At 52.8% G+C, this 20,939-nt stretch overlaps 1 protein-coding gene across 2 annotated transcripts in view; it reads right to left on the bottom strand.

Moving 5' to 3' along the window:
- The window catches only part of ANKFY1 (ankyrin repeat and FYVE domain containing 1), a 37,160-nt gene that overhangs the window by 8,476 nt on the left and 7,745 nt on the right, over positions 1 to 20,939 (bottom strand). The window contains exons 3-14 of one of the 2 annotated variants that reach the window (XM_056808380.1): positions 19,125 to 19,243; positions 18,560 to 18,695; positions 8,317 to 8,440; positions 7,996 to 8,145; positions 7,742 to 7,907; positions 2,632 to 2,836; positions 2,093 to 2,161; positions 1,810 to 2,009; positions 1,513 to 1,610; positions 839 to 1,049; positions 259 to 357; positions 32 to 185 (exon numbers count right to left, since the gene is read on the bottom strand). In XM_056808380.1, coding sequence (XP_056664358.1) covers positions 32 to 185; positions 259 to 357; positions 839 to 1,049; positions 1,513 to 1,610; positions 1,810 to 2,009; positions 2,093 to 2,161; positions 2,632 to 2,836; positions 7,742 to 7,907; positions 7,996 to 8,145; positions 8,317 to 8,440; positions 18,560 to 18,695; positions 19,125 to 19,243 — 1,731 coding nt within the window. Of the gene's footprint in view, positions 1 to 31; positions 186 to 258; positions 358 to 838; positions 1,050 to 1,512; positions 1,611 to 1,809; positions 2,010 to 2,092; positions 2,162 to 2,631; positions 2,837 to 7,741; positions 7,908 to 7,995; positions 8,146 to 8,316; positions 8,441 to 18,559; positions 18,699 to 19,124; positions 19,244 to 20,939 lie in introns of both variants that reach the window. The other variant, XM_056808381.1, reaches the window with a different exon arrangement.

The following is a 20,939-nucleotide window of genomic DNA, read 5'->3' as shown; positions in this document are numbered from 1 at the left end:
GGCCCCCGGATCTCACGGGGCCCCGCCTCACCGAATGCCGATGTCGGCCTGGTGCTCCAGGAGGAAGAGGGCGCTCCTGTCGTCCTGCCGCCGGATGGCCATGTGCAGCAGCGTCTGCCCGTCGGGCATGGTGTCGTTGATGGAGGCGCCCGAGCCCAGCAGCTGGGCCGCGATCGTGTGCATCCCTGCAACGGGCCGGACGTGAAGCCTGGGCCCGGCTCCCCCCGGCCCCCCCGCGCACCCTCCGGGCGGCCTCACCTGTCCACAGCGCCAGCCCCAGCACCGTCTGGTCCCGGGAATCCCGGAGGCTGAAGTCCGGGATGATCTGCAGGGGGTTGGCGGCGTGCAGGGCATTGGCTGAAGCACGAGAACAAAGCCGGGCTCAGGGCCGTCGGGCTGCCGCAGAGCCCCCCCGCCACGGGCCTGCCACGGGCCTGCCACGGAAGGAGCCACGCGGCGCCCGTCTACGCACGCCCGCTCGGATCCCCCCCCGACCCGCACGCGTGGCACAGCCGGCAGACGCCTCCCTCTCAACGGACGTTCTTGAACCCCAGAAACCCCGGGCTGGGGGCCCCCCGCCGCCGGGGACCAGCAGACCCCAGGGAGGCCCCTCCCCGTGGGACGGCCCTTTGGAGACTTCCGGGACGCTCGGGCGCCCGCCGACGCCTGTCCTCGACGCTCCACTGGGAGAGCCGGGCCTGCGGACCCAGTCGTTCCCCTGGACGGGAAGGGAGAGCAGCCCCCCCGGGCCCCGGCCGAGGGGGAGCCCCCAGGGACGGCTCGGGGGGGCTCCGCAGCGGGCGGCTGCCCCCGCTCGTCCCCCGGCACCGCGGCTCACCTTTCTGCTCCAGGATGACGGACACGACGTCGGGGTGCCTGTACGCTATGGCCACGTGCAGGGGGGTCTGCAGGTAGACGCCCTCGGCCGGGCCCGGGGCCGCAGGCGGCGCCTCCTGGGTCTGCAGGTTGGGGTTGGCGCCCTGCTGCAGGAGCTCGGCCGTCAGGGTGGCCAGGCCGTGGCGGCAGGCCGTGTGCAGCGGCGTTTCTCCCTAGACCAACCCAAGAAGCCTCTCAAAAATCAAGTGGGAGACGCCCGGGCGCCCCCCTTCCTGTCCCTGCTCCCCGGCGGTCAGCACGAGCGGCTCCCGGGCTCACTGTCCGTCGCTCTCCCTGGCCTGTGTGGTCCGCGCGGGCCCCCGCGGGGCCCTGAGCAGCACCGGCCCCTGGCGGGAAAGCCTCACACGGAGTGACACCGAGTCCAGCTCTGGGGTCAGGGTGCACCGGACGCCTCCGCCTGGAGGTCTCCAGGGTTCTCCCCCACCTGCCCATGCTAGAAGGCCGCACCCTAACTGGCCGGCGCTCTCCTGGCTTGGACACGGCTGGGGAGGCCCCCAGCAGGGGTGAGAAGACCCAGTCTGGCCCCCCAACACTTCCTCACAGCATGACCCTGGGCAAGTCACTTCCCCTGTGGGGGCCCAAAGAGCTCCCCCCTCACGGTCCTGGTGCACTTACCCAGCGGTTCCTGTGATTCACGGGGGCTCCGCTGGCCGCCAAGAAGAGGGCCGCAGCCTCGTTGCCCGATCCGGCCGCCCTCTGGAGTAAGCAGTTCCCTACAAGAGGAAGAAGGTGGCACATGGGGGCAGCCGGTGCCAGCCACAGGCGATGGAGAGGCTCCTCGAGCCGGGCAGGGAGAAGAGGCGGGGCACAAGAAGGAGGAGGGGGAGGCCGGGCAGAGGCCACGCGGGGCACCCCCACGCGGCCCACAGAGGGGCCGCGCCCTCCCGGGGCTGGCTGGCTGCCGGGACCCACCCGTGGTGGCGTCGGGGGCGTCAGTGCGGCTCCCGCGCCCGATCAGCCTGGCTGCGTAGCTGTTCTCGTCGAAGGACGTCCCGTTGACGACGGGAGCGTCGTCGAAGGGGTTCACGGCTCGGTCCGAAGCCACGGTGACGTACTGCAGGGCCAGCCACAGGGCGGTGCTGCCCTCGTGGTCCTTCAGCTCCAGGTCCAGCCTGGGGGCGAGACAGAAACCCTGAGGGCCGGCCAGACCGGGCGGCCCCGCCGGCCCCCAGCGGCCCCGCCGGCACCAGCCTACTGTTTGCACTGCAGCAGCTGACTGAAGACCACGTCGTTCCTGGCCACGATGGAGGAGTGCAGCGGCGTCCTGCGGGAGAGACGGGCGGCGTCAGCTCGGGAGGAAAGGCCGGAGGGGCGCGGAGCCCGGCTGGCACCCCGGCCCCGCCCCGGCCGGAGTCCACGCGTCTGTGCCCAGAAAGAAGCAGGCCGGGAGCCAGGGCTGGGCCAGCTTCCGCTCGGACCCCCTCGGACAAGAACGTCGACGGGCTTCCCGCCTCACTCGGCCGGGTCAGGAGCCCCCCAAAAAGCAGGGCTTCCCTCAGCAGCCGGGGTGCAGTGTGGCCCAACCTCCCCTGGGGCTCCACGCCACACGCTGCCACCCCGACACCAGCAGAGCGCTGGGGGGCTACGTGGCAGGGACAGCGCAGAAGAGGCGAGGCTCGGGCACACTGAGGACACAGCCTAGGCCCAAAGGAGGGAGCGTGTGCCAGTGGGAGTCCGTGCGCGCCTCCAGAGAGGCCTGGCCCAAACCTGTGTGCGGGGGACCTCGGGGCTCACCTCCCCTTCGCATCCTGCATGTTGGGGTTCGCCCCGGCCTGCAGGAGGGACTCTGTGATGTGCTCCATCTCTGACGTGCCGTCCGCCGGGCCCTTCTTGCCGCCGGCCGAGGCCACCAGGTGCAGCGGCGTCTCCTGCGCCCCCGCGGTGGCCGCGTTCACCAGGGCGCCGTTCTTAATGAGGAAGGTGGCCGAGAAGCTGTCGCCTGTCAGAGAGGCCGGGAGAAAGCGCGCTACGTCTCCCCCCCGCAGCCGGCACGAGGCCCCCCACTCAGGAAGCGCTTGTCCCCGGGCTCCCGGGGCCCGACTCAGAGCTCAGACTCCTCGGAGAGGACCGTACGCGGGCGGTTTGGCACCACAAACACCCGCCCGGGAGCCGAGGGAGGGAGGCAAGAGGCGGGCCAGGGCAGCGCCAACGACCATGCTCGGGTCCGAGAGCAACAAGTGCTCTCCCAGCCCCAGGAGACACAAAAACCTCACCTAGGGAACCCAGTGCCCGGGGGCTCTGCGGGCACCACCTCGGCGGGGGGCCCTTCCTGCCAGGGGCTCCGCGGGCACCACCATGGCGGGGGGCCCTTCCTGCCGGGGGCTCCGCGGGCACCACCGCGGCGGGGGGCCCTTCCTGCCAAGGGCTCTGCGGGCACCACCGCGGCAGGGGGCCCTTCCTGCCAGGGGCTCCGCGGGCACCACCGCGGCAGGGGGCCCTTCCTGCCAGGGGCTCCGCGGGCACCACCGCGGCGGGGGGCCCTTCCTGCCGGGGGCTCTGCGGGCACCACCCGGGCAGGCACCAGGGAGATCCAGGCTCAAACGTGGCCCCGGACACTTCCCATGAGCGCAAGCCTGGGAAAGTGGCTTCGCGTCCATCTGCCCTTCCCGGCCCGGGTTGTTGTGAAGACAAAACGAGGTAAGACCTGGGAAGCCCCGGCGCTTGGCACCCAACGGGCGCTACCATTATTGGTGCTGCCACGAGGGGGCTCCCGCTCGTCAGCACCCCGCAAAGGGCCCCGAGAAGGCCGGGATCGGGGCTACCCTGGTCCCCACCTCAGGGTTGAGGCACTGGGCGGCTGCCTGCGACGGACAGAGAGTGAAGGCGTGTTTCCTTCTCGGTCCTTCCCGGCCGGGCCGGGCCCCTCTCCAGGGCACATTTCCCTTCCTGCTGAGGCTCCCCCCTCTGCCATTCCTTCCTTGGCTCTCATCTCCTTTCTTCCAGGCCCCTTCTTGACAGCAGCGGAGGGGCATACCACAGAGCACAGAAGCCTGGGCTTGGACTCAGAAAGCCCTGAGTTCAAATCTGGCCTCAGCCACTTGCCAGTGGTCTAGCCCTGGGCCAGGCATCAGCCCGAGTCTCCTCCTCTGCTGAAAGGGGATGAGAGCAGCGGAGGCCGTGGGGGGCCCCTGGGGGAGCCCATGGCATCACGGATCGGAGCTTTCACACTTCTGGGCTCCGCGGAAGTGCTGGCGTTCTTGTTCTCGATCCCTGGGTTTGCTTCTCTCTCGTTCCTCCTTCTCAGCTCACTGTCGAGCCGGGCCCCCAGGAGAGGGCAGGCGGGCCCTGCTCGACAGTTAAGATCAGATTCCTGGCTCTGGGCTCAATCGTGGGCGATTGGCCGGCCACGGAGCACCTACCACCGAGGGCCACTCAACGGCGGCCTTTCTGTGTCCAGCAACCTCAGACTAGAGGCAAAGTTCAGCTTTCTTCTTGGTCTCTCTTTTAAAAAGGAAAAACGGCCTTCCCTGCTGTCCTCGAATCAGTACTAAGTATCGGTCAGTGGTAGGCAGTGGGGTGAAGTGACCTGCCCGGAAGCATCTGAGGCCAGATTTGAACCCAAGACCCCCCCCCCCCCCCCCCGGCCTGGCTCTCTATCTCTATCCACTGAGCCACCCAGATGTCCCTGTTCCGTCCCAGGATTCTTCAAGTGCTTTGAAAACAAGTGACAAGAGCCTCGTTTGGCAGGGGAGGAGTCGGCTGTCTCCGGACGATGAGCAGCACGAAGACAGGCAGGACCCTGCTGATAAGCAGGCTTTTGTTTCACCGACTGCAGGGGCTGCGTTCCCGAGCAGAGCCACCCCTGGGGGCTGCCGCAGAAACCTAGCACAGATGGCTGCTGCGAGTCCCAGGCCAGGGCCTCAGTGCATACAGCCCGCAGGGAGAGGCTGCCAGCCCGGGACAGCCAGCAGGTGAAGCTCTCTGGGAAGCAGAGATCGCAGATTCTGACTGACTTGAGTTGAAGAAAGCCACCAGAAAGGGGGAGATTCGAGTTCAGAGCCACTTGGCTCTTCCGAAGAGCAGTGTGTTGTCATGGTAACCGCGCACCCACCTTTGGAATACGCCTGGCTACAGTCCAGGGCAGGGAGGCCCCTTTCCATAGCAAGGAGGAGTGCCCCACTAGGTGCCAGGCAGTGTTAAGGGCTAAGAATATGAAGGAAGGCAAAAGAAAGCCCTGCCCTCAAGATGCTCCCAGTCTAATGGAGGCGATAAGAGGCTATACAGGCAGGTAAAGTGCAGAGAAACATACTGAGCAGGTGCTAGACGGAAGGGAGATCGGGAAAGGCTTCCCGTAGAAAGCTAAAGGAGACAGGAGGTGGACTCGAGCAGGGAGAGCGTTCCGGGCAGAGAGTAACACCCAGTAAAAATGTCCAGATTTTGGAGGAGTGTCTTGTTCCAGGTCAAGCAAGGCCAATAACACTGGAACGGAGTGGCTGTGTTTGGGGGAGAGATGGGAGATAATGTGCAAGGCGACTGGAAAGGGAGGGGGGGCAGGTCACGAAGGGCTCTGAATGCCAAGCAGAACATTTTGTATTTGATCCTGGAGGTGAGTTTCCAAGTAGAGGGTGACATGATCGGTCCAAGTTTTAGAGAGAATGAAGAATGGACTGGAGCAGGCACACAGACACCCCTGGGAGCTATTTCAACAGTCCAGGTGTGAGGCGACGAGGATCTGCCCCAGATTGGTGCAGTGTCAGAGGAGAGATGGGGGGGGGGCACATTGGTAGAGAAGATGCATTAGTGAGATAGACAAGAGACCCTTCAAAGTGAAAAGAGACGATGTTGAGGTGAAAGTGAGTGACAAGAGATGTGGCCCTGATGGGATGGACAAGAGACGCTGAGATGGCACTACTGGAGAGTGAGGTGCCGCCTGCCAACAGATGTCCCAGAGAGAGATGAAATAGGCACAATATGATGCCAAAGTGCAACAGACAAGAGAGGGCGAGCTACCATTGACCACAGAGGTTGTGGAGGGGCAACAGACAAAAGATATGAGGAGGTGAAATTACCCCGAGATGTTGCAGCAGGAGGTGAAACAGACCCAAGATGAAGTTGAGATGAAACTGAGGGAAAAGCTGCTGAGGCGAAACAGACCAGACGTTGTAAAGAGGAAATTAAGGAGCTGCTGCAGAGGTGAAACCGACAGGCTTTGGCACCAAACTCCGCAACAGAAGTCACTGTAGCAGCACAAAAAGAACGGAACCATGGACGCTGACGCGGAGAAGACAAAGAAAACGCCCCCCCCCCCTCGCTTCCTTGCAGAAGAGGGGCCTGATGGAAGTAAGGCACTGCAGATGACAGCAGATTCCTTCAGGATGTGGCTGGTTGTGCTGGACAGCTTTCCTTTTTGGGGTTTGTGTTCTTTGTCGAGGACAGCTCTGAGAGGAGAAGGAATACCTTTGTGGACAGAGCAGTCAACGTTCATTTAGAAAACCCCAACCCTGAGGTTTCATCTCACGTCCATGAAATGGTTTCAGATGAGGCAAAGCCCTGATGGTAGAGGAGGAATCAGTGAAACTGTGCTCCCTCCTTCCACAAAGCTCCTCCAAAGAGAACTAAAAAATGGCTGCACATTGAATGCTGATGGAGAAATCCAGAAAGAGTAACAGCGAGAGCGGCAATAGGGAAACAGACGTCTGCAAACTTTGCCAGGACAGTCTCCATGGGAGCGCTCGAATGCCCAGAAGAGGCTGTGCCCTGCCCGGGGCACCAGGACTGGGACAGGCCCCAGTTGAGGGCTCTGGGTGGTGGACTGAGAAAGGAAGACGTTCAGAAGCCCACAGCAGCAGAGCGGGGCCTCATTCACTTCATCTAGCTCCCGCTGCAGACGAGTATCCAGGGCAGGAATTACACACCGGAGGAGAACCTACAGTTCTTCTCTTCTGAACAAACCCCGTTTCCCAGGTTCCAGCAGCTCAGACCGAACTTTGTCCTGCATCAGACCCCTCTGGGGGTCCCTTAGATCCTAGAATAACACAGTATTAACTACCCCAGAAAGCAGCAACAAGACCAGTGCAGACCTTCCCTCCAGAAGTGCCCAGCCATCCCCAGGCCTAAGAACATCAAGTCCAGAAACAGGAGAGAGACTGGAAGAACCAAACAACAGAAAGGCCCATCCTGAAGGGCTGATGTCATGGCAGGAAAGCTAAAAGACGCCGACGCGGAAGAAGAGGATGACCCCAGAGCATCCATAGGCCAAGCCTCAAAGGAAAATCCATCTTGGGCACAAAACTCCTCCAGAACTCCCGAGAGAGATGAAATGAGAATTGAAAAAATAGAAGACTTGAATGTTTTTAGAAATGAAATCGGAGCACTAGAGAGAAAAAGTGGGGAAACCATTGAGAGTTCAGGGAAGACAGAGCCGGAGAGGGGTGAATGGCCAGGATGGCGCCGTGGGGCCAGACCTTGTCCGAGCAACAATCATGGAGGCCCAAAGAGAAGCCAAGTGACTGTGAGCCAACCAGAAACAAATGGAAGGTGTCTCCTAGCCAGAATCTGAACCAGAAGGAAAATGAAAGGCTCCGACCAAAACAAGAGTCTGGAGATCCTGTTTCAAGAACTGAAAACTGTCCCATCTCTTAGAACCAGAGAATCCACTGGCCACTTCCTGAAGGAAACCCCCAGCACATCCGTCACAAGCCACAGCCCCGGAGCTGCTGCCACTGTGGCGGGTCAGGGGAGAGCACCGAGGAGCGCACCTCAGGGAGCCAAGCCCAGAAATGGGCTTCCTCAGCCAACAGGGAAACGGGCGGGCGCAGGACAACAGGTTGGGCTCAGGGATCTGAGTCTGGGTGCCTCCATTCGACAGATGAAGAAACCGAGGCACGCCATGGCCGCTGCTCACCTCTGCGGATGGCCTTGTGCAGCAGGCTCCAGCCGTTCTTGTCGGCCATGTCCACGTCGGCGCGGTGGCTCACCAGCGTGGTGGCGATGCTCTCCAGCCTTCGGGAGAGGGCGAGATCTAAGGCGAGGTCTCCGTTGGGATCGAGCTCATTCAGCTTCAAGGGCAGCTGCAACAGAGAGGCGGCAGGCCAGGGAGCCGTCAGGCCCCGCCCGCACCAGGCCCCGTCCCGCCCCGCCCCGCGGCCCCGCCCCCACCTGGGCATCCGTCTCGATGAGGTAGAGGAAGACCACGTCCTCCCGCTCCAGCCGGATGGCCTTGTGCAGCGGGTGCTGCGTCTTGGACTGGATCATCTGGTACAGGAGCTGCGCGCTCATGCCGCTGAAGTCTTCTTTGCGCAGGTCGTCCTGAGGGGGGCGCAGCGGTCAGCCGGAGGCCACGCCCCCTCCCACGTGGTTCCACAGCCCTTCTTTCCCCCAACCCCTCGCCCTGGCCATGCCTATTAGACACCGAACACCTGGGCAGCCCCTTCCCCAAGCCCCGCCCACACTAAGGCCCCTCCCCCGCGCCCCACTCACCCAGTGGCTGGCGATGATTTCCGCACAATAGTTCATCAGCGAGCCCGCGTTCAGCTCCTCGGCCGTCTGATAGAAGCGGATGCAATTCCTCACGTTCACCAGGGCCATCACGCCTTTCTCACACCTGGCAAAGCAGCGGGAGGGTGAGGAGTGCGAGCAGGAGGGGAGGGCCACAAGGGGGACCGAGCCAGGGTGCCAAAGGCAAGTGCAAGCAAGCACGCCGGCTCCTCTGGAACTGCCAGGCACGGTCCACAGCCGCCACCCTCAGGACGTCACCCTTCCGGCTGCCGGGCATTTCTCCTGACACAGGAGCAGCGAATCCGGTGCCCAGCCACAAAGAGCTGCACCAACTACTTGGGCCCACTTCATCTTTTCCTCTTCCTCTGCGCTCTTTGGGCTACATACCTAGCAGTGCGTCTTGTTCCAAATGGTGCTCCAGCTTAGTTGGCCCCATCACAACTCCACCAACAATGTATGAGCATCCCAATCCCTCTACATCCCATTCAGCATTTGTCATTTCCCTTTTCCAGTGTGATGGGATGCCCCAGGGTTGTTTTAATTTGCATTTCTCTGATCAAGAGGGATTTAGAACCTTCGTCCTTATGATTATGAATAGCTTTGATTTCCTCTGAAAACTGCTTGTTCATGTCCTTTGGCCATTATCAACTGGGAAATGGCTCTTATTTTTATAAATCAGTCATGCTTGGGAAATTAGGCCTTTATCAGGGGAACTGGCTGCAACCCCCTTCACACACACACCCCCCATTTCTGTTTTGCTTCTAAGTTTGGTTGCATTGGGTTTTTTGTACAAAAACTTTATTTCATGTAATCAAAATGATGTTTTATTCCCTGGAATCCCTTCTATTTCTGGGCTGCTCACAAACTCTTCCCTTCTGCGGGTATATTTTCCCACACTCCCCTAATTTCCGTATGACGCCACATCATCCATCCATTTGGACCTAATCTTGGTATAAAGTGTGAAGAACTGATCTGTGTCTAGTTTTGGCCAAAGTGCTTTCCAGTTTTCCCAACAATTTCTGTCAGATGTTGAGTCAGTCCTACCTCAAAAGCTTAGATTTGGGGGCATCTGTGCTGGGGACTGGGTACGTGGTCAAGTCCACTGATCCACTGCTCTGCTTCTTACCCAGAACCAGACTTCTTCGATGATGACAGCTTTGATATAGAATTCAAAATCTGGTACTGCTGTCTGCCGTCCTTCACATTCTGATCACCGACTCCCTCGATAGCCTGGACCTTTTGTTCTTCCACGTAATTCTATTATAATTTTTCAAAGTTCTATGAAGCAATTCTGTGTCGGTTATGGCACAGCATAAGTCAATTAACTTGGGTAGAAGTCATTTTGATCACACTGACTTGGCCTACCCATCAGCAATGGATATTTCTGCAATCACTTAGATTTGTCGTGGCAGGCCAACTCCCAAGTATTTTATGTTGTCTGCAGTTATTTTAAATGGAATTTCTCTTTTGAGCTTTTCCAGCTGGGCTTTGTTGGTGATATACAGAAATGCAGGTGATTTGTGTGAGTTCATTTTATATCCTGCAACTTTGCTGAAGTTGTTCACTGTTTTATCTTAAACTTTTAGCTGGTTCTCCAGAGTTCTCTAAGAATCCTATCGTGTCATCTGCAAAGGGCATTAGTGTTGTCTTCTCATTACCTACTCTTTCAACTTCTTTTTCTGGTCTTATTGCTAGAGCCACGTGTCTAGTACCAGATACTGAAGGAAAGTAGCGAAAATGAGCCTCCTGGCTTTACCCCTGCTCTTAGTGGGAAGCCTTCTAGTTTATCTCCATTTCAGAAGTTTGCTCTTGTTTTTAAATAGATAGTATTCATCATTTTGAGAAAGGCCCCGTTGGTTCCTCTGAATTCTAGTGTTGTCACTAGGAATGGGTATTAGAGTTTTCAAAGTTTTGTTCTCCGTCTACTAAAATAATCATATGATTTTTGTTGTGACTGTTATTGATATGCTGATGGTTGTCTTAGCATTAAACCATCTCTGCATTCCTGGTATAAATCTATACACACAGTCGAGTGTATAATCTTTGTGATAGAATGCTAGAATCTCCTTGCTACTGTTTTATTTTTAAATTACGCATCAGTATTCATTAAAGAAATCCATCTACAATTTTTTCTCTGTTTTTTTTTCTCCAGCAATTTAGGTATCAAAACCATATTTGTGGCAAAAAAAGAATTTGGAAGGGTACTTTTTTGACCTATTTCATCAGGGGATGGAGCCAAGATGGTGGTTTAGTGACAGCAAAAGCTGAAATAACTCTGATAGTTCTTCCAAACCAATCTTTTTTGTTTTTTTTAATCCCTTACCTTCCATCTTGGACTCAATACTGTGTATTGGTTCTAAGGCAGAAGAGTGGTAAGGGCTAGGCAATGAGGGTTAAATAATTTGCCCAGGGTCACACAGCTAGGAAATGTCTGAGGCCAGATTTGAACCCAGGACCTCCCATTGCTGGGCCTGGCTCTCAATCCACTGAGCCACCCAGCTTCTCCCCAAACCAATCTTTAAAAAGATCCTCAAAACAACAGGATTCAAAAACCGACAGCAACCAGGAGGGGGGAGGGATCATGAATCATGTAACCAAGGGAAAATATTCTAAATAAAAAATTTTAAAAGCAAAACAATAGCAAGACAAAGTGAGGGGGCTCTCCCACTGAACACAACTTGAAAGGTAGGCAGAGAGAATTGATTTTCACAGGAAAAAATTTAAGGGGAACCAGAAGCAAAACTGCACAAAGAGGAGTGCTGGTCAACCCCCCCACTCCCACCCACTCCACCCACTCTACTAGGTTCCAAGAGTGGGAATAAGCCAACTTCGAAATCCTAGGACATAGGCTATGCCAACAAAAGAGCACCACAAACCCACCCCTTGAAGTCCCAGGCCCTGGCACCAGCCCAGAGTGAAGTCTGGAAGTTCATAGCACTGGACCCTCTAAAATCTGCCCTGATGCAGTACAGACCTAGCTCCAGGGCAAAAAAGCTCACAGTGCTGAGTCCTATAAGCCATCAGCAGAGGAAAATCATTAGCTTTAAGAATTTCTAGTCCACAGGCAAAAAAAAAAAGGCTGGGAAAATGAGCAAACAGCAAAAGAAACTCTTAACCCTAGAAAATTTCTATGGTGACAAAGAGCAAAGCACAGAATCAATAGGGGATGGTGAGAGCCAAGCAACCACATGCAAAACTTCAAGGAAAAATGGAAATTGGTCTCAAGCACTAAAAGAACTCAAAAAGAAACTCAAAAATCAAATAAGACAGGTTGGAGAAAAATGAGAAAAAAGAAATGAAAGTAATGCAAAAAGAAAACAACACCTTAAAAAGTAAATTTGGTCAACTGGAAAAAGAGGCAAAAAAGCCAAGAAAAGAGTTTCCAAAAAATCATGTAACCAACTCTTATTCCTTCAACTTCATTTTCTTGTCTTATTGCTATAGCCATGTTTCTAGTACCATATACTGAAGGACAGTAGTGAAAATGAGCCTCCTTGCTTTACCCCTGCCCTTAGTGGGAAGTCTTCTAGTTTATCTCCATTTCAGAAGTGCTCATCTGATGCTTGTCAACTCCAAGAGAGGGAAGGGAGACAATATGAATCATGTAACCTTGGAAAATTTGTATGTAAATTTATTACTGGAATGAAATAACGAAAAACATTTTTTAAAAAAAGGGAACTTATCTACTGGAAAAAGAGGCCAAAAAAAAAATCCAATAAACAAAAGAGTTCAAGGAAAAATAGAATGGACCAAATGGAAAAAGAAAGATCAAAAGATCATGGAAGGGGGCAGCTGGGTAGCTCAGTGGATTGAGAGCCAGGCCTAGAGATGGGAGGTCCTAGGTTCAAATCTGGCCTCAAACACTTCCCAGCTGTGTGATCCTGGACAAGTCATTTGACCCCCATTGCCTAGCCCTTACCACTCTTCTGCCTTGGAGCCAATACACGGTATTGACTCCAAGATGGAAGGTAAGGGTTTAAAAAAAAAAAGATCATGGAAGAAATTCATTCTTTAAAAATTAGAATTGGGCAAAATAGAAGCTAATGATTTCACAAGACATCAAGAAATAATAAAACAAAATCAAAAGAATGAAGAAATAGAAGGAAATATGAAAGATCTCATTGAAAAAATAACTGACCTAGAAATTAGATCCAGGAGAAACAATTTAAGAATTATTGGACTACCTGAAAGTCATGACCAAAAAAAATGCCTAGACATCATATTACAAGAAATTATCCAAAAAAACTGTCCTAATATTTTTGAACAAGAGGGTAAAATAGAAATAGAAAAAATCCACAATTCTGCTGCAGTAAATCCACAATTCTCTTGTAATCAATCCCCAAATGATGACTCCCAGGAATACCCAAGTTCAACTACGAGGCCAAGGAGAAAATAAGAAACAATCCAAATGTCATGGAGTCCCAGTCAGGATTACACAAAACCTGGCAGCCTCCACATTGAAGGACCTCAAGGTGTGGAATATGATATTCTAGAAGGCAAGAACTGGGTTTACAACCAAGAATCATTTACCCATCAAAACTGACTATATACTTTCAGGGGAAGTATGAGCAGTTAATAAAATAGAAGATTTCCGAGATTTCCATAAAAAAGTGAATAAGAGAAAAAAGTTAACGGCTTCAATAAGGTCAAATTATTTATATTCCTACATGGAAACATGATATCTGTAACTCTTGAGAACTGTTATTGTTATCATAGTAGTTAGAAGAAGTATATTATATAGAGAGAGTATGGTACTAAGCAATTTAGGATAATATGTAAAAAAACTAGGGGTGAAAAAGAGGATTGTACTAAGAGAAATGGGAAGAGAGAAGTAAAATGGGATAAATTATAACACATAAAGAGGCGCATGGGGAAAAGAGAAGACTAATACAATGGAGGGGAGGATGAGGATGGCGATAAGTAGTACTTAAACCTTACTCTCATTGGAATTGGTTCAGAGAGGGAAGAACAGTTAGATTCATTGGAGTATAGAATCCTGTCTTACCCTATAGAGAAGTAAAAGGGGAATATGGAAGGAGGTGGGGTGGGGAGGGGAGTAATATAAGGGAGGGAGAAGGTGGGGAATAATTAAAAGCAAAACACTGGTGTGGAGGGAAAGAATACAAGGAGAAAGATCAATATTAAAAGAGGAAAAGAAGATGGAGGGGAATACATAGATGGTAATCATAATTGCGAATGTGAATGGGCCAAACTCACCCATAAAATGGAAGCAGATAGCAGAATGGATTAAAAATCCAGAATCTTACCATATGTTGTTTACAAGAAATACATTTGAGGCAGATAGACACACTAATATTATAGGTAAGAAGCTGAAGCAGAATCTATTGGGCTTCAACTGGGACAAAAAAAAGCAGGAGTAGCAATCATAATCTGAGACAAAGCAAAAGCAAAAATAGATTTGACTAAAAGGGATAAGGAAGACAATTATATCTTGATAAAAGATAGTATAGACAATGAAGAAATATCAGTACTTAACAAATATGCACTAAATGGTCTAGCATCCAGAGTTTTAAAGGAGAAACTTAAGGAGCTTAAGGAGGAAATAGACAGTAAAACTATATTAGTGGGGGATTTCAACCTTCCTCTATCAGAACTAGATAAATCTAACCAAAAAATAATAACCAAGAAATAAAAGAAGTGAATGAAATTTTAGAAAAGTTACATTTAATAAATATCTGGAGAAAACTGAATAGGGATTAAAAGGAATATAACTTCTTTTCAATAGTATATGGTATATATACATGACCTTTTATTAAATATATTTTTTTATTGCATTATGGTTTGAAAAGGCTACATTTAATATTTCTGCTTTTCTGCAGGTTTTTATGACCTAATACATGGTTTAATTTTCATAAAGGTAACATGTACATCAGAGAAAAAGATATAATCCTTTTTTATTCCCATTCAATTTTCTCCCAAGGCTATTCATATAAAAATTTCCTAAGATTCTATATAACTCCTTGGTTTCTTTATTATTTATGTTAGATTTATCTAGTTCTGAGGGGGGAAAGTTGAGGTCTCCATTAGTATAGTTTTGGGGTCTATTTCCTCCTCTCATTCATTTTAACTCTTCCTTTAAAAATTGGTATGTTCTGCCCTTTGGTGCATATTTGTTAGTATTGATGTTACTTTATTGTCTAGGATTCCTTTTAACAAGATGTTGTTTCCCTGCTTATCCCCTTTAATTAGGTCTATTTTTGCTTTTGTTTTATCTGAGATCATGACTGCTCCCACCAACTTTTTCATTTCAGATGACGCATAATAGATCCTGTTCTAGTCCCTTATTTACCTCTGTGTGTGTCTCTCTGTTTTAAGTATGTTTCTTATAAACAATATATTGTTAGATTTTGATTTCTAATCCATTCTGCTATCTACTTATGTTTTATGGTGAGTTCATCCCATTCCAATTCACAGTTATGATTACTAATGGTAATTCCCCCCATCCTATTTTCTTCTATTTATTCTTCTCTCTTTCCTTTTATCTTCTTTCTCCTCTAAAATCTGTTTTACTTTTGACCACTTTTCTTCTTTTAATCTTTTCTCCCCTTTAACACTTCTCTTTCCCTTTTATCTATCCCCTTTCCCTTCTACTTCTTGGTTGGGTAAGATAACTTTCTATCACTAATTGAGTATTGTAAACCTTAAAATTTCTTAGACTTATAAATGTTGGAAATTTCACCATTGGGAAATTTCATACTTGAAAAATTTCTTAGTGATAGTCTATTGGAATGTGAACCCCATTGGCATGGGAGGTTCCTTCTCCTCCCTTCTTAAGATTACTTTAGGACAGAAACCTTTTGCTGAACAATGGAAAGGGCTTTGATCTATGCTTAAGCACAGAACAGGAATTTCTTTGAGTCATGATTGATTTTAGAATTGATACAATAGAGATACTTGGAATGACAGAACCAGGTCTTGGAAATTGCAATCTCCACCCTACTCAGTCCTAACAGGATTTAGGAAGGGCTGCAGCATAGATCAAAATTTAATTATTCCAATCTCTACCCTACTCAGGGTAACAGGATTTAGGAAGGGCTGTAGCAAAAGATCAAGATTTAATTATTTGAGAATATGACCTTCAATAGACATGTGCAAAGCCACAGACCTCTGGGTGGTCCTGGGTTAAGCTAGAGCCACCATTGGCACAGGGAAAATGATGGACAGTGATTGGTAGATGTGAGAACTGAGGGGAGGGAACTTGGATGGTTTCCTTAAAGATAGAGGGGTCTGAGGACTGGGGGAGTGGTTGGAGAGTTTTGGCTCTGAGTGGTTGGAGAGGTGCTCTGAGAAGCTTGCTCTGAAGGAAGCTGGAGGTGGGGGCCCTGAGACTGTTTCTCCATTTTGGTCACGTGAGTAATAGGGACTGATCTCCTTTCTTTGCCCCAGCTATCTGAGGGCTTGGGCCTTTTGGCCCAGCCTAAACAGAGGGGGTATTTAAGCCCTATTCCCTTCTCTCCCCTTCCTTTCTCTCTCTCTCTCTCTCTCTCTCTCTCTCTCTCTCTCTCTCTCTCTCTCTCTCTCTCTCTCTCTCTCTCTCTCTCTCTCTCTCTCTCTCTCATTTCTTTCTTCCTCCTGTTTGTAACTAAACTCTATAAAAGGTTGATGGCTGACTTGAGTTTTCATTTAGGAATTACATAGCTGAATTCCTTGGCGACCTTAAATTAATATATATCAGTCTTTTAAAGTGATTTCCTTGGCACAGTATGTACACATATATTTTCCCTTTTTGAGCCAATCTAGATTTGCTCCACCACCACCAATTTTCCCCATCACTGTAAAAAGCTCTCCCTTGTGTGCCTCTTTTTTATGAGATAATTTTCCTCATTTTTCCTCTCCCTTTACCCCTTCTCCCAGGGCATTTTTCTTTCTAAACTACTGTTTTAACATCATCCCAACAAAATGTAAAATCTTTCTACAATAAAGTTCTTAAAGGATACTAAGATTCTATCATCTTCCCATATAGAAAGATAAACAGCTTAACTTTATTGGATCCCTTTATCATTTCTCTTTCATGTTTACCATTTTATGTTTCTCTTGAGTCTTGTTTTTGAAAGTCATATTTTCTATTCATCTTTGATCTTTTCATCAAGAATGCTTGAAAATCCAGCCTCAGCCACTTCCTAGCTGTGTGACCCTGGGCAAGTCACTTGACCCCCATTGCCTAGCCCTTACTACTCTTCTGCCTTGGAGCCAATACACAGTATTGACTCCAAGACGGAAGGTAAGGGTTTAAAAAAAAAAAAGAATGCTTGAAAGTCTTATATTTCATTAAATACTAACTTTTTCCTCGAAGGATTTTACTCAGTTTCGCCGGGTAGGTTGTTCTTGGTTATAATTCCAATTCTTTTGCCTTCTAGGAAATCATATGCCAAACCCTTCACTGCTTTGTTTAATGTGGTAATTCCTAGATCTCGTGTGATCCTGACTGTAGCACCATGGCATTTGAATGATTGCTTATTGACTGAAGTATTTCCTTTTTGACCTAGTAGCCCCAAAATGTGGCTATCACATTCCTGAGTATTTCCATTTTGTGATCTTTATCTGCTGGTGATCAGTGGATTCTTTCACTCTCTCTTTTACCCTTTGGTTCCAGGATATCAGGAGAATTTCCCTTGATAATTTCTTGAAATATAATATATAGGCTCTTTCTTTGATCTATTTTTCAGGTCAGCAGTTTTTTCGCTGAGATATTTTACATTTTCTTCTCTTGTTTTTTAAGCTGTTATTTTCTTCAGCATTTTTTGTGCCTCTTGTACCAAGCTGCTGACTTTCTTTTCACATTTTTTATTTGCATCATTTTCAGTTCTTGTCTCAACTTTACCTCTACTACTCTTATTTTTATTTTGAAAATATCTCTTCCAAGAATTTCTGTTGGGCTTGTATTGAATTCACATTTTTCCTTTGAGGCTTTGCTTGTAGTTGCTTTGACATCTCTGTCTTCCTTTGAATTTATGTCTTGGTCTTCCCTTTAGCATAGCAACTTTTTATGGTCGGGTTCTTTTTGGGTTATTCCCTCATTTTTTCAGCTAGTTCTTGACTTTTCACTTTATGTCCAAGCTGGGCTTGATTCCCAGGGTTGAAGTAACTGTCCCAAACTTCAGGTCTTTTTGAACTGCTATTTTCTGAGCTGGTTCTGCAGGTCTGCAAGTTTTCAGTGTTTCCAAGGTGATGTGAACCATGGAGCCTGGTGAGCACTGCTTTCCTTACCCAAGGAGGACCCCTGATCCCTTAGAGCTGCAATCGACGCCACTCCCCGGGGTCCTCCCTCCCTTGGGACAGGAAACGATACTGTTCCTCAGAGTCCCTGACCTCTGAGCGCTGAAATTGCTACTGCCCCTTGGGACGTCCGCCTCCTCTTGACTGGAAGGGATCCTCACCACCTTCAGGTTTGACCCAGAAGTGAGCAGAACCAAGGGAGTTGTCAACAGTGTCTGGTCCTGTAACAAGTGCTAGTAATGTAGCTAAGATACAAGGGGAAACAGTGACCTGAGCCATTCCCCAATAGACAAATGATCAAAGGATATAAATGGGCAGTTCACAAAGGAAGAAATCCATGCTATGAATGGCTATAGGAGACGATGCCCAAATCCCTAATGATTAGAAAAATGCAATTTAAAGCAACTCTGTGGGGCCATCCACTGGACACCTAGCCAGCTGGCAGAGTCCGCCAAGGGGAGAGTGACCACTGGAGGTGGAGCTGTGAAATGGCCAGATCCTTCTGGAAAGCAATTTGAAGCTGCGCCTGTCAGAATGATTTCCTGCTCCACAGCCTCCAACCACCACGGGGGCCTGAACTGCAAAATGAGCTTTAAAAGCCCTTTTCTTTGTCTGCTTCCATCCCTGAAAAAGATATAAAACTACGGAAGGGAGCAGACGGAAGCGCGAGGGAGAATGGAGACCAGCTGGGCCGTCCTCTGCTCTCAAATGATACTGAATGTAGAACGCGCCGCAGCGCGGAAACTCACCATCTCCCAGGCACTATTTCCCGCTCTTTGTACACTGAAGGTTTCCCCTGTTTTGTTTGTGTGTCCATTTCCGGTTCGTCATAAAAGGGAGAATTTTCTAAAAAGTGGTTTTAAGAGGCCTGACCCTGCGGCACCTCCAGCGGGGCTTCTCCGACCCCCCGCCTGCACCCCGAGTGGCCTCGAGAGCCGTCCTTAGTCGCCGTGGCCGAGGACGCCGCCCTCTCCGCCCTGTGACTCACCTCTCCCTCAGGAGCTGCAGCTGGAATCGGTTTGCCAGCCGCATGAGCTCGGTCAAGAAGACGTCGTCCTCCTTGAGCTCCAAGTCGTCCGTGTAGACCCAGCGAAGCAAGGCCATGGTCACCTCGGGGTTGGCGTCTGCTGGGGAGAGAAGCAGCCTGTCGAGCCGCCCAGCCGAGAGGCCTTCCGCGCCCCCAGGGGCTACCAGCGCCTCCCTGCATCCGGCCACGCCACTCCTCGGCCTGCAGCCCGAGGGCGGCCCGTGGCAGCGACGGTTCTCGCGGAGCCTGGCTAAGCTTGTTCTCAGGACGATCCCAGAGACTCGGGCCCGGCTGTGGACGAGCTCCGAACGGGGCAGCCCACGTACACCGCTGACCTCTGGGGGAGGGGAAGGGAGGGAGACTCGGGGGCTCAAAAGCGCCTCTAACGAGGGGCGGAAAATGGGTTCCCGTGTAATTGGGGGGAAACAAACTGCCCTACAAAAACCAAGGCCCGCTGCCGAGCGAGCGGCCGGCTTCTGGGCGGAGGGCCCGGCGCCAGAGACCCCCGGAGCCGTGGCCGACTCACCTGAAAGGTCCAGCTCTTCTGTGGAGGCCAAAGTGGCCAGACTCCAGTGCTCGCTCCGGGCGGCCAGCACGAACTTGTGGGCGTTGACGCGCCGACTGCCGACCTTGATCTTCAGATCGCTGCTCAAGGAAAACAGCCACGTGAGAGTGGCTCGGCGGAAGCCAGCGCGGGGGACGCCGAGCCGGGGCCTCGAGGAGGCGCCCTCCGCGCCCGCGCCGGGCCCCGGACAAGCGCCCTCCTACACGTCTGGGAGGAACCCCAAACGGCAAACTAAGCGCGGCGGCATCAAAGCAAGGGCCAAGGAGCGGGCCTGCCTGGGCCCGAGGGACCCACGGAGGCTGGGCCCACGGCTAAGCCGGGGCACCCGTCTCGAGCTACGCACGCTGGCCTGCAGCTTGGGGACGCTCCCTGCGCCGGGCCGGGCTGGCAGCGGCCCCGGGCGGGACGTCGCTTAGGCTCTGGGGGCTCCTGCACACAGCGAGCGGCCGGCACAGCGGCGCTCTCCTCCGGGAGCCCTGGCAGGCCGGACTGCCCGCAGCGCTTCCCAGGAGCTGTGCCCACAGGCGGGCACAGAGCAGGGGCAGAGCAGCCCGGAACGTTTCTTCCTGGCGAGCCGGCTCTCCCTCGGACAGGCCCGAACCCCTCACGCAGGCTGAACAAACCGACCCAGTCCCCAACGGACGCTCCGCTCCGCCCTCAGCCCAAGTACTGGTTCTGGAAGCCTCGGAAGGCCCACAGGTTGGGGGGAGGGGCTCGGCACCGCCAAAGGGCAGAAGAAGCCCGAAGCCCCCTCGAGGCTCTGCGAGCCCCTCCCACAGCCACTCGGGGGACCTGAAGTCCTCGCATGCCGGCCGCTGGCACACGGCCTTCCCGGCTGCTTTTCCGTTCGGCGGCCTCAACGCCTCCTCCAGCCGAACTCACCAAACGGGCGCCGTTTCCCCGCGCCCCCACCCCACGCGATGGCGGGCGGCAGGAGGGAGGAAGCGTCGGAGCCCCCATTCGAACCCGGGCCGTCCACACTCGCTGCCCTGATGAACGAATGCGGTTTGCACAGAACCCCATCAGAGGGGACTCCGGGGAGCGCCGGCCCCCGACGGGGCGGCTTCTCTGGCTCATCCGGGCAGAGGAGAGCCGGGGAGCAGCTCGGCAGCGGCAAAGGGAAACGCGAGACGGAGTTTGTCATCCGAGGAGGAGCCCCGCCGAGGCCTGGACGCGCCCCCCTGGCGCTGCACGGCCCGGCGACTGCGAGGCCTTCGAGAAGAAAGGGAGAGAAGGCTGCGCCGGGACGGGGGGCAGCCCCGGGCCGCAGAGGGGGAGAAAGCGGGCTCCCCCGAAGACGTCCTCCCTCGTGGAGTCTGGCCGAGCGCGGGCCTCGTCTCCCGTGCCCAGGCCGGCCCCGGGCCTCGTGCTGGGCCGGGTCGTGGCCCTCCCTCTGCCCCTCTTACAGGCGGGGGACCCCCAGGGCTCTGTCCGGGCCTCCCCAAACCGCCCTGGCCAGCTCCACCTTTCCCCTAAGGAAGGGATGCTTCCCTCCCCTGGACCGCCTGCGTCCGAGTCAGCGGCTCTTCCCCGACTTGGCCCTGGCACTGCCACCCCTCCCCCAGAGCCCTGGATGGGAAGGACAGGACAGGAACTCTTCTTCCTCAGAGCTGCCCAGCAGCCAAGACGCATCCCTAAAAGCCCTACTATGTGCCAGGAGCTACGTGGAGACCCCGGCATGCCAAAAGGGGCGGGTGCCAGAGTCCCTGCCTTGGGGAACCCGCTATCACGAGCCCCCCGAAATAGGTCCCCCCAAGAGAGGCCGAGCAGGAAATG

Source organism: Monodelphis domestica, chromosome 8 (assembly GCF_027887165.1).
Source record: "Monodelphis domestica isolate mMonDom1 chromosome 8, mMonDom1.pri, whole genome shotgun sequence".
Classification (NCBI taxonomy): domain Eukaryota; kingdom Metazoa; phylum Chordata; class Mammalia; order Didelphimorphia; family Didelphidae; genus Monodelphis; species Monodelphis domestica.
The sequence above is the reverse complement of the archived record's forward strand: the minus strand, read 5'-3'. Positions and strand labels throughout refer to the sequence as shown.